General features: G+C 37.9%; 1 protein-coding gene across 2 annotated transcripts in view; it reads left to right on the plus strand.

Annotated features, from left to right (window-relative positions):
- LOC105841337 (uncharacterized) overlaps positions 1–12,880 on the plus strand; it is a 67,328-nt gene that overhangs the window by 16,593 nt on the left and 37,855 nt on the right. For both annotated transcript variants that reach the window (XM_062669657.1, XM_062669658.1), the window contains exon 2: positions 9,269–9,358. In XM_062669657.1, the coding sequence (XP_062525641.1) occupies positions 9,269–9,358 (90 nt within the window). The remainder of the gene's footprint in view (positions 1–9,268; positions 9,359–12,880) is intronic.

The following is a 12,880-nucleotide window of genomic DNA, read 5'->3' on the forward strand; positions in this document are numbered from 1 at the left end:
TTTTGCCGGTAATGATGAGCCTTTTAAGTTCATCAAAGTTTCTGCGGGATCTGTGACCGAAACATCGAAGGAAACAATGAAGACATGATAAAAAACGAATCTATTATATCGATACAATCTGTCGTGCATTGATTGTATTACGAATAGAACCACCCCTAATACGCCAACCACTAAAGTTTCAAATCGATTGGACGAGCGATGTTTGATTATTCAAATATTAATTTTATCGATTACGTTAAATCGAATTGTGATGGAAAATGTTTCGAGGATGTTGGATATTACACTTGGATATTTTTGACAGCAAAACTACCGTTCTGTGTCAGTGTGTCGCAATTATACCACATCGGTTAACAGTTCATAGTATTTAGAAATAAAATTAATGTTTTCTTCGGTTTTCTCGCCCGTAGACATAATTAAAAACAAAAATCGGTTGTCTCTAAAGTCGGCTTACTGACGATAGTTGAACGTGACAACGTCATAAGAAAATACTGATGGAATGGTTTCATTTTTCAATTATCGCAATTATCGTTGCTATAAACAATTGCACCACATTCATTTTTCACTGAATTTCATACTTGACGAAAATATGTAAATGTATTATTGTATAGCAACTGTCCACGCGGATGCATCGCTCACTCAAGTAGGAGAGAGACAGATGTCGAACGCTGCCGAACGCGGAGGCCGATTGTGCCTCTTTGTCGCTCGTTGCGCGCTCTCCCTTGCACTTCAAGCCTTAAATGGAATGCCTCAGAGCGAGGTAACGCCGCATGAGACATGTTTTTTCGTGCGTCCAGCCGGCTCTATCGAATTATAAGATATTATCACGTCAAAAAACTTTTACAGTTTAATCTCTTGTTTTTTGTGGCCGCTACAATCATATTTCTGCCGTGTCGAATATTTTCGTGCTCACGAACCACTAAGGTGTTTATCGGTCCCATTTAAATATTGTGCTAAGTACCGTCTAAATTATGATTTAAAAAAAAGACTACATTTCTATTGAAAAGAAATGTGAAGTACCTACCTTACGTAAAGAATAAAATTAGAACAAAAAACGCTAGATAAAGCCGTAAAAGTAGTTTTAGATAGATAAAGTTACTCTTCGATAATTAGAATCTCGAAATGGAAAATGTACTTAAACTTAAATCTTTGATTAATTAAGGAGAGTTAAGCTTAACGCCCTTGTAACTTATGAGGGCTTAACTGTTATGAACAGGGGATTCGAGTTCTAGGGTAGGGCAGTTTATGTACTAAGCTTGAGCTGAGTCGTTAACTAGCCATAAAAATATTGCTTGCAAATAAACTATTGCCTAATCGCAAGTGATTATCGTTTCTCACAGAAACGCCAAGGACACAGCAAAGTCGATACCTACCGCTCACGTTACTGAAATTAATCAACAAATTTATAAAAAAAAATACAGAATTTTTCGAATAATTTTCAAATAGAAAGAGAATATTGCACACTAAAACATAATGGACATCTAAAATCAGTCAACAGACAAGTTTGCTTTGTACAATAGGCAATCATGTCGCTAAAAGCCATCTATCTCTTCCAGACAATCGTTTTCATCATCATCATCATCTCAGCCTGTCCATTGTCCACTGCTGAACATAGGCCTCTCCAAGTGATCTCCAGTGCGGCCGGTCCGTTGCCACCTGCATCCAACGTGACCCAGCGGTTCTTACCAGGTCGTCGGTCCATCTCGTAGGTGGCCGTCCCACACTGCGCTTGCCAGTACGTGGTCTCCACTCGAGGATCTTTCCGCCCCATCGGCCGTCCGATCTTCGCGCGATGTGGCCTGCCCACTGCCACTTCAGCGTGCTAATCCTACGGGCTATGTCAGTAACTTTGGTTCTTCTACGGATCTCCTCATTTCTGATTCGGTCCCGTAGAGAAATACCAAGCATAGCCCTCTCCATAGCTCGCTGCGCGACACTGAGCTTCCTAAAAATATCCCTTGTGAAGCACCACGTCTCGGAACCGTAAGTCATCACTGGTAACACACATTGGTTGTATACCTTTGTCTTAAGGCACTGAGGCATTTTGGACGAGAACACATTTTTTAATTTACCGAACGCTGCCCAGCCGAGTTGGATCCGCCTACTGACCTCTCTCTCGAAGTTGAACTTACCTAATCGGACTGCCTGTCCCAGGTATATATATTCGTCTACAACTTCAAGAGTAGAGTTCCCAACAGTTACTGGGGTGGGCTTAACATGGACATTGAACATGATTTTTGTTTTATCCATATTCATTTTAAGGCCCACTTGTTGGGAAACTCTATTGAGGTCACCGAGCATCTGCCCCAAATCTTCCAGCGACTCAGCCATGACTACTATATCGTCAGCAAATCGAAGGTGTGTGATATATTCGCCGTTTATATTGATATACCGTTTATATTGATATGACAACCGTTTTGAAATAGTAAAACTCTGAAAAAAATACAGCAGATGTGTAGCGGTGTACATGTATATGTTTTGATCAAAATAGACTTCATTTTAAACTGTTTCATTGCAAAAATTAAAATATAAATAAATAAAAAGAAATAGAAATAAAATTTAAAAAAAGAAACCACTCCGCGAAAACAGCAGTTTTTTTGCCTAACTAATCCCGGGTAGTCCCGAGAGGCTATCCCAGCGTCACCGGCTTGGTAGCGAGGTCTCGGGGCTCAGCCTGAGAGAGCTTGCCCTAGCAAGAGAAGTGCTATGCAGAATTTACCACCGAATAGGAAACGCGACCCACTAAGAAGATCCGGGGAGAAACTCAGTGGGCTGTATCTGTGGGTTAGGTTGCATTTCAAACTCTTCGACGAGTTCGACAAGAACGGTGACTGGTGCTTGTAATGAAACAGCAGAGCGAGATTTCCCTGTCGTATTTAAAAATTAACTAGATGATGACCGAAATATGTTCTTTTTTTTTATATTTGATAACGCCATCTTTTTGTGTCTTTAAAGCGGTTAGTTACCCTCAATTTAGAAAAATAGTATTATTATTCGCCAATAGATGTCGGGAAGAGTCGATTTTTGAAAATACGAATAAAACAACTTTTTCTGAAAATAAATCGTATCTAGATCGATTTATCGCCCCCGAAATCCCCTGTATACTAAGTTTTATGAAAATCGTTGGAGCCGTTTCCGAGATTCAGATTATATTCATACAAGAATTGCTCGTTTAAAAGTATAAAGATAAGATTTAGAACACGTGGATCGTTACACGCGAAAAGAGAATGAAGTCCTGAATCAGACGTAGTTGATCACCTCAAACAGAATTTTAAAACAGCCCTTTTTTCCCTGATAGGCTATATCGGCGTTACCCTAGGGTGTAGGTGAGCTCTCGGGACTCAAGCCGGAGGTGTTGGTAACACTGGCCCTAGCAAGAGCAGCCTTTACAAAATCTACCACCGGAAACGCGACCTACTGAGACGATCCGGCGAGATACTCAGTTGGCAAAATAGCCCTCCTTACTATATGGTATACAAACGCACATAAATCCAATGAAATGCAAAGCGTTTTCAATTAAATTTTCCAGGATTTTATCGCTTTATCCATAAGCCAGGCTCGAGACCTCGTAATTGTCTGCTAAATAATAAGAACCCTCAGGGAATACGTCCACTATTAACAATGATGGGTGCGTGTTTATGTATTTTACAATATCTACGAAGTGTTCCTGCATAGAATCTACATTCAAAAATGCACTTTAAAGTCTAGTCAACTCAGGTTATATTAGTATCTTAATTATTGAAAATCGTTCACTGAGCAATTATATTTACCGTAAAAGACTATCATAGTGCATTAATTATATTAAACAATACTTAATTCTCTGCTTCGGAGGGTATTACCGATTAAGTGCTTTTAAGGTTAACATTCATCACCTATTAGTTTAAATGCGATTGAAGAAACAAACATTTTTTTTTCAATAAGAAATCGAAACAATTGGTAAAAATATCTTCTGAAATCAATAATAGTTTTTTTTTTATTGTTTAGATGGGTGGACGAGCTCACAGCCCACCCGGTGCTAAGTAGTTACCGGAGCCCATAGACCTCTACGACGTAAATGCGCCACCCACCTTGAGATATAAGTTCTAAGGTTTCAAGTATAATTACAACGGCTGCCCCACCCTTCAAACCGAAACGCATCACTGCTTCACGGCAGAAATAGGCAGGGTGGTGGTACCTACCCGTGCGGTCTCACAAGAGGTCCTACCACCAGTAATTACACGAATTGTAATTTACTTGATATTTTAAGTTTAGATTTTACGAAGCTGCGATGTAAAGAAAAGCTACGAAAGTACGAGAGCTAATTTTTTTACATTGAAGGCGAATCAAAAATATGAATGAATGAGTGAATGAATGAATGAATGAATGAATGAATGAATGAATGAATGAATGAAAATTCTTTATTGCACAAATATATAGTGTACAAAGGCGAACTTAACGCCATGCAGGCATCCTCTTCCAGTTAACCCTCGTTGATGAAGTGAAAGGTTCTAGAAGTGCGTAGCTGTGATGAAGTTAATACATGGCGATAATTTAAAGAATTACAGTAGACATGAGTAAAATGAACACTAGGTTATAAATTACATTGCCAAAATAGATACATAGATACATACATACAAATACATACAAAGATACATAGATAAGAAATACATCTATACTAATATTATAAAGAGGAAAGATTTGTTTGTTTGTTTGTATTGAATAGGCTCCGAAACTACTGAACCGATTTGAAAAATTCTTTCACTGTTTGGAAGCTACACTATTCCCAAGTGACATAGGCTATAATATTTTTTGAAATAAAAAGGAATCCTTACTAAAACTCCAATAATGTAACCCAAGATGTACAAAAATTACCTAAAACATTCTTTACATCGCGTGCGCTGCGAAAACTATTGATGATAGAATAAAATAATGTACTATGACTTTGTAGAAAACATTATTATATACAAAAAGTGTCGCGACAGCATATATCTAACTATTATAGTTGTGCCGCAATAAGTGTTCTTTTATTTAAAAAAATAAAACAACGTCAAATATCGTTGAAATTTTTGTTAAAGACCCGAGCGGAGCCGGAGCGGGCTGCTTGTATCAAATAAAATAAATTATATAAACAACAACATACTACAAAACAATCAAGCTATCTCTGTTTTCAAAAAGAGATCATGTACTTTCGCATCCGTACTTATCGATCTGTACTTACACCGTGAAACGATATAAGTATATATATATACGACCGTGATTTTTTTCTGTGCGTCAAGGGATCACCATTAACTGGTCAGTCGACGTTTTCGAGAACATTCCCAAAACACCCGGCTTCCAGAACGATGATACTGTCAAAAAATTCCATACATTATTTAGTAGCGTATCTATCGGAAACTGGATGACGTCGTAAATCTCTGAGATTGTGGGAATGGTAAAACACACGAGTTTCCATGAGTTACTGTCGTGTAAATAAATAAACTCACGCAGTAAAAACAAAAGGTAGTCCCAGATAGAACCTGCTTTAAGTTTTTTAAAACATGCTTGTAAAAGAATCGTCTTCACATAGTTTTATCATTGACGGCATTTTTCATTGAAATATTAGCAGCTTGGAGTGAGCACTTGAAACTTAGGCACGTCAACGTGAATCCCAACGCACACTTTGAGGCTTGAGGTTTGAGGTCGAACACTCAATTGCATTTAATGAAACTGCTTCCCGAAAGATACGCACTTGATAGTGACAAACCAATCTTCAAGGTAAGTAAGTAAGAAGAAATAGGCAGGGTGGTGGTACCTACCCGCGCGGACTCTCAAGAGGTCCTACCACCAGGTCGTGGTTATGTATGTCTTACTACTTGGGTGCAGATTTGTGAGGCTTCTCCATCTCTCTCTATTTGTGGCGGTACGTGTACATTCAATAAGGGAACGCTGAGTAGATGACGTAATCCAGTCTGTCCACCTTTTGGGGATTGCCCGCGAAAGCATTGACCGTCTATTCTTCCTTGAACCATCTAGCTATTTACAGTATAGTTATTGATCACGGCACATAACACAGTTCCATGGTCAACTACGATCAATCAAATAATAATATGGCAGAGCACAATATATTTCCCACCTTAATTATATACTACCCAACATAGACCTTGCATAGCTTTTTTTCTATTGCTCTTGTAGATAGACGAACATGCGGTCCACCTGATAGTGAGTGGTCAGCGTCGCCGATGGACGTCAGCGACAGCAGGGGCGGAATCAAAAAAGTTTAGGACGTTTGTATCTTGTTGGAAAATTTTTGAAAATTTCCCATGTCCCAAATTGGCTATAAAATATTGTAATACTTAAACACCATCATTAAAATTGTAACCAGTGGTAAGCCTTAGCCTCCTAGAGCTAATACGTGTTCCTTTGTCAACACACACTTGGCTTTAATATTTAGTTGCCGCAAATAATATTATTTACAGAGCATGTTATTAAAACGATCGCATAACACTCCCGAAAAGCATACTATTATTAGCCGTTCACTAATAAACCATTAGCTATATACCAAAAACCAGTAATTAACATTCCTAATCTAAAAATAAACTGAAATATTCGATGCATGTCTGAATGCCCAAAAATTCTACCATTTCTTTTGAACATTAATAACATGGCAACACGTACCGCGTGCGCGTTCTTACATACTGAAGAACTGAGGGCTTAGTGGTCGTTTATTAGCCGAATTGCAGACATAAATTTCTATTTGGATAGGCATTCCTGGGGTCCGCTGTATGGAGAATGTCTTAATGAAAGCCCGCGGTCTCTGCGGCGTGCCTACATGCTAAATTTAATCGGCTCAAAGGGAGAATATGGTTGAGCCTAATTAACGCTAGACTCTAAGACTTCTTAAACTCTAACTAGAAGCAGACATGTTATTTTTAAGCGTTCAATTATTGTGTCGCCCAAGCGTTTAGTTGTGTTAATTATTTAGTGTAAAACTAGGTTACATAGTTACAAACGAAAGTATTATGTTTGGAATATTTTATAGGTTTAAGAATTTATAAAAATATAAGATATTGAATCTGGCTGACGAATTTTTGAAGATAAATTGGATGTATACAAGCTTCAAACTATAATATTCGGTAGAAGATCTTTCCTTTGTTGTAACCTCCAAAATTAAATTTTAGTAGAATTCAATATATTTTTTACAAATCACGCACGTTTATCCAAAGTCCAAACGGACATCCACCCGGTTACTAGAGACTGAAATACAAACTTACATGCGTTTAAATTAATACATACGTATATAGATAGTAAACGCTCAGACAAAGACCAAACCGCAAACAAATCTGTTCATCACACAATGTATGCCCGATCTGGGTATCGAACCCACGACCCTCGGCACAACAGTTAGGACCGCTAACCACTGCACCATCGAGTCAATCAAATAGCTTAAACGAACTCCACTACGGTTGCCGATGATGGAAAGGAAACGACAGAATCACCTTGAACAATTTCCCAGAACATACCCGTAGAAACACAGAATGCATGCGGTAGAGATGCGAATGTTGCGATGGATGTGTGGAGTGACAAGAATGGATGAGATAAAGAATGAGTATATCAGAAGAAGTGTGAAAGTAGCCCCGGTAATCGAAAAATTAAAGAGCGGACGGTTAGCGTGGTATGGACATGTGATGCGTAGAGAGAAGATACATGTGACTAGGAGATGTATGGAAATTGTAGTGCAAGGTAGAGGGGGAAGAGGTCGACCAAAGAAGATATGGATGGAGTGTGTGAATGAAGATATGAGAGAGAGAGAGGAGTGAGTGTTGAGATGACGACTGATAGAAGAGAATGGAAAAGAAAAATTTGCGGTGTCGACCCCACCTAGTGGTATAAGGTGGAGAAAAGAAGATTCCCGTGGAACACACGGTAATCAGATACCATAGAAATAAATAAAGTATCTCCGTGAGATCAGAGCTATGGCCAAGCGACTCCCTTCTGTGTGAAGTCGGAATTAGTGTGTACTAATTTAATCACTTCATTTTAGTACAATCAAGTACACATATATACTTTATTGAAGTCTATTGTAACACACATACAAACCGCAACGTGCGGTATCTAACCGCTTCAAGGAATGAGTTCATAGTTTCAAATGAACTAACAGTGAGTAACATTTCGGCAGCAATAGGCAAGACGGCTTTGGCATCTTGTGATCACACAATACATTTATCTATATATATAAAAATGAATTGCTGTTCGTTAGTCTCGCTAAAGCTCGAGAACGGCTGAACCGATTTGGCTAATTTTAATCTTGAATAATTTGTGGAAGTCCAGAGAAGGTTTAAAAGGTAGATAAATATGAAGATGCTCGGAATTAAATAATAATAACAATTTTGTTTTTCCTTTGATGTGTCCCCCCCCCCGTCGGTCTTTTATTTATCGATTGAGGCACTACGAAGTCTGCCGGGTCAGCTAGTACTTAATAATTAAAATATACCCAATGAGCAGTATTGTAAGCTGATAAATAAAAAAAACATGCACGAGACTAAACAGCTTATTGATTCTCCTATGTACTTATATTTTTAAATTGAATTTAACGGATTTTACGGATATAAGTCCAACGCAATGCCCACTTGTTTGTTCGCCAATATTAGCTCTGCGTATCAGAAGCGATTAATTGAAATTTATTGTGTACTTTACGATTCACAAAAAAAAAAGCTATTATATTGGTTCTAAATAAATTGATGTTTTAGATTATTTGTTATTGAAAGTGGAAGATTGCTTAGAATTTGTTTAAGGTACTCGAATTGGTTGACTTCAAGAGTTTTTGGCCGAATCAAAAGCTTCACATTCTAAAATAAACTCTCCGCCAATAGAGAAAGATCTCATTCGTACTATTTGGGACTGCTGTATTCAGCCTTTTTCTTTAAATCCTACCTGAGATGGTAACCTAGAGGGTACGCTGGGCGTAACGGAACGAGTAGGTGAGCTCACGGAGCTCTAGCCTGAGGACGTTGCCAGCACTAACCCTAACAAGAGCAGTGCTTCCAAGAATCTACCACCGTATCGGAAACGCGACCCACTGAGAAGATCCGGCAAGAAACTCAGTGGGCTGTGTCTATGGGAGAGAGTGTTGTGAGCGCGACAACATAATTAAAAAAACAATCTCACGTCTCAAGAATGGTGGCATTTGGTGTGATGTCCACGGGCACTGGTATCCACTCAGCACACGGAGAGCCGCTAGCTCGTCCACTCATTTAATACAATAAAAAAAAATATCGTATTCAGTGTGATTAAGATTATTGAATATCTTTTTCAGTCCCCGAGCAATGGATGCGACACAAAAAAACTATGCGAGCCAAAAGACACTCGAACGTACAGAATGAAGCCAGAACCAAACCACAGAGTGGTAAGTCTATAGTAATAATTAGCTGACTGTTAAATTTTGGTAAGTCTATACTAGTAATAATTAGCTGACTATTTGTTATAGTTATAATTATAATAAATTAACTACATGACTGGTTCTCAATTAGGATTCTGGGATTACACAATCATTATTATTATCTGAGGGTAGATCCACTTCGTGTTCTTGGCTCGTATATGTGTTTCTAGTACATAAGAAAATCCTAGTTTGGCGTTGTATATTGTGTTACGTTTTTTATCATTACTGGATTTCCAATTTCCACACTTATTACCCTGGCGTTACAGAGTATTTTACCACAATACCAATGTCCATTAAAATGTAATATTCTTACGTATAACATAAATATTTTCTTCACCTCAGATCACTGGTCACTTTCGACGTCTGCTCATGCGAACAGAGTGATATCGAAAGACTAATCAACTAGTGAATGATAAATGTTTTGATATGAAGGCTATTTTATCTGTAGAATATAATAATATGTATTTAGTGGTAGGACCTCTTGTGAGTCCGCACGAGTAGGTACCAAGACCCTGCCTATTTCAGTCGTAAAGCAGTAATGCGTTTCGGTTTGAAGAGTAGGGCAGCCGTTGTAACTATACTGAGACCTTAGAACTTATATCTCAAGGTGGGTGGCGCATTTACGTTGTAGAGGTCTATGGGCTCCAGTAACCACTTAATACCAAGTGGGCTGTGAGCTCGTCCACACATACAATAATTTTTTTTTTTAACTTATACTTACTTTACTTAGAAGTACTTTTACTCACACGCAAATATTTTGTGTGAGAGAAACGCTTATTTAATAAATTACTAGACGAATTTCTCGGGAGCGAGGTATCAATTTTGAAAACGGTAAGTCGGTGCTGTGCTCAAGAAATTGATGATGCCTTAATAAAAGCAATGTCCCGATACTATATTATATATGGAAGGCGAAAAACAAAATTTATGTCATTTTTATACAATGCAGGCAATGGACACGATTAAAAATGGACTCAAGCGCGGGGTCAACGCTCTTGTGTACCGCGAAATTACAAAACGATAAATATTTTTGTCCTATTTGTGTTGTTAGTCATATATACCAAAACTATAGTATTTATAGTTCACACTTCGATTGCGGATTTCATAGGAAATACCCAAGTATCGATCAGAAAATTTTTATACAACAATTAATATTTACTAAAATAAAAATCATTTTTCTGTCGGCACGTACTCAACGATAATATAATCGCGATACAAAAATCACCTCGTGAATCATAAAACAACGTCGTAAATCACCGTAAATTTGAGTTAAAATTAATCGAGTTGTCAATTACAGGTCGTGACAACGCCTTCTCGCCGGAATCCGATCCTATGTGACGATAATAATACCGATTTTTTATCTAAACCTTGTTCGTAATACGTAAAATATATGCTCAATGTTGCGTAAGCATGTTCTGATACTGCATAGGTACTAAGTAGTTAAAACAACCGCCCGATCTGCTAACTAAATTTCTCTTTTTTTTTCTACTAATTTTCTACCTATTCGCTGGCAGCCTAAGGGCTATTCCAGCTATGCTCAGACGAGTAGGTTAACTCACGGGCTCAACCTGAGAGAATTTGCTAACACTAGTCCTGTTGCGACAGCAGTGCTTCGCAGAATCTACCACGGAATCGGAATCGCGACCCACTAAGATTTTCCGGCGGCAATGGGCTGTGTATGCGACTCACTCAGATGAGCAGCGTTCTAGGCGTCTTTTACTCTAGATGAATCAACATCAAATTAATTAACTCTATAATGATACAAGCCAGAATAATAATAATAAAACACGTGTCGCACTCGGAGACTGCCGCGATAAAGCATAGCATTTTTTATCAACTTATGCAATTATAATTAGACAATAATAATTTATTATTAAAACAATAATAATAAAATAAGACCACGTTACATACATTAACAAAAGCAAAACATTAACTGTCCTGTTCACACTCATAAGCTAGACCGCGCGAGAGACGTCCGTCTGGTGTAGTGGTAAGTGACATGGTTACTACACTAGGGGGTCGCGGGTTCGAATCCCGCCAAAGGAAGATATTTGTATGATAAATATAAATGTCTTTTCCGGGGTTATGGATGTATATTAAATATATGTATGTGTATAATAAAAATCTTACATTTATTTCCGTTATCCGGTACCTGTAACACAAGTTCTTTACGAACTTATCACGGGACCAGTTAACGTGGCGTGATTGTTAGTAAAATATTTATATTTATATTATATAAAAAAAAAAAAGAGAGATGGGCAGACTTTTCATGATACGCATGCAGTGCGACGTCACGCCGCGCGCTTATTCACAAACACTATACAAGCGCAACATGTGAATGTGTTGAGCACGAGCTACATGGTAGGTGGAGTGGGTGTTAGGTTTTATTTTCGTTACGGAATTTCTTGATACGGTCGCCGCGCTCAAAGCCCGCGATAAAAGCTATGCAATAGCTTAAAAATAATCATTTGTTACAGTTCAAAATAAATAGATAATATTTCAAATACAAAGCGGACGGAAGTAGACCGGGACACACCTAGTAACCGATGTAAAAGTGCGAGCGTGACATTAATACGAATGCCCAAACCTAACTGACGGCTTCTTCAGTCCCAATGGACGGAAATGTCCTTGCACACTGTAATTTACTGTTATTACTAGGCTTTGGAACAGCGGAAGACGCTTTTGTTTTTGCAGCCGATATTATTTGTTTATTTGGTAAACCAACAGTTCAAAGCGAACATATAATATATTGAAAATAGGTAAACAAAAAGCAAACAAGTTTCCACCATCAACATCACGTATGAGTAATGCGCAATTGTATTATTTCATCAGACCTTCTTTAGTTGATGAAGTTTATATAGAAGGATTCCGTTGTACAGGTATTTAAGCTTATGTATTTGTATATATAAATGTTAATGCATTGTATTTAGATTTAAATTTATCATGGATTGATACACAAAATCTAGAAGTATCTATAGCCGTCTCGGTAAAGCTTGGCAATTTAGAATTTAGAACAACAGACCAAAAACAAAAGTTTAAAGCATTAAATAAACAGTTTTCTATTCGAATAAAGCTCTCCCGCAAATGGACGGACAAAAAGCTCGGTTCAAACTCATAAATAAACGTCGATTATATCGAAAATGAACGTGGAAAATGTTTTAATAGTTATGCTCTTAACTGTAAAGCTCCAAGTTCAAATAAACGTGACCGAGAGCTCTGTTAAATTCTGAACTTCGACTGCGGTCCTAAAAGTTACATTTGAAACTAATCTTACAGCTCCTACCACAAAATATTCTCAGAAAATTAATATTGTAACTGTATTTGATATACGATGGATCTTGATATTGACATCTGAATGCTTTAACATACTATTACGCCGGTATGAGTAATGCCTTGTATCGCCGAGTAGTCGAACGAATATCGAAGGATCTAGTAACCCCTAGAACGCTCGAGAAGCACAACGCCATCTATCGACAGATAGTAGAAACTACT

The sequence above is a fragment of the Bombyx mori genome, chromosome 8, assembly GCF_030269925.1.
Source record: "Bombyx mori chromosome 8, ASM3026992v2".
NCBI classification, from domain to species: domain Eukaryota; kingdom Metazoa; phylum Arthropoda; class Insecta; order Lepidoptera; family Bombycidae; genus Bombyx; species Bombyx mori.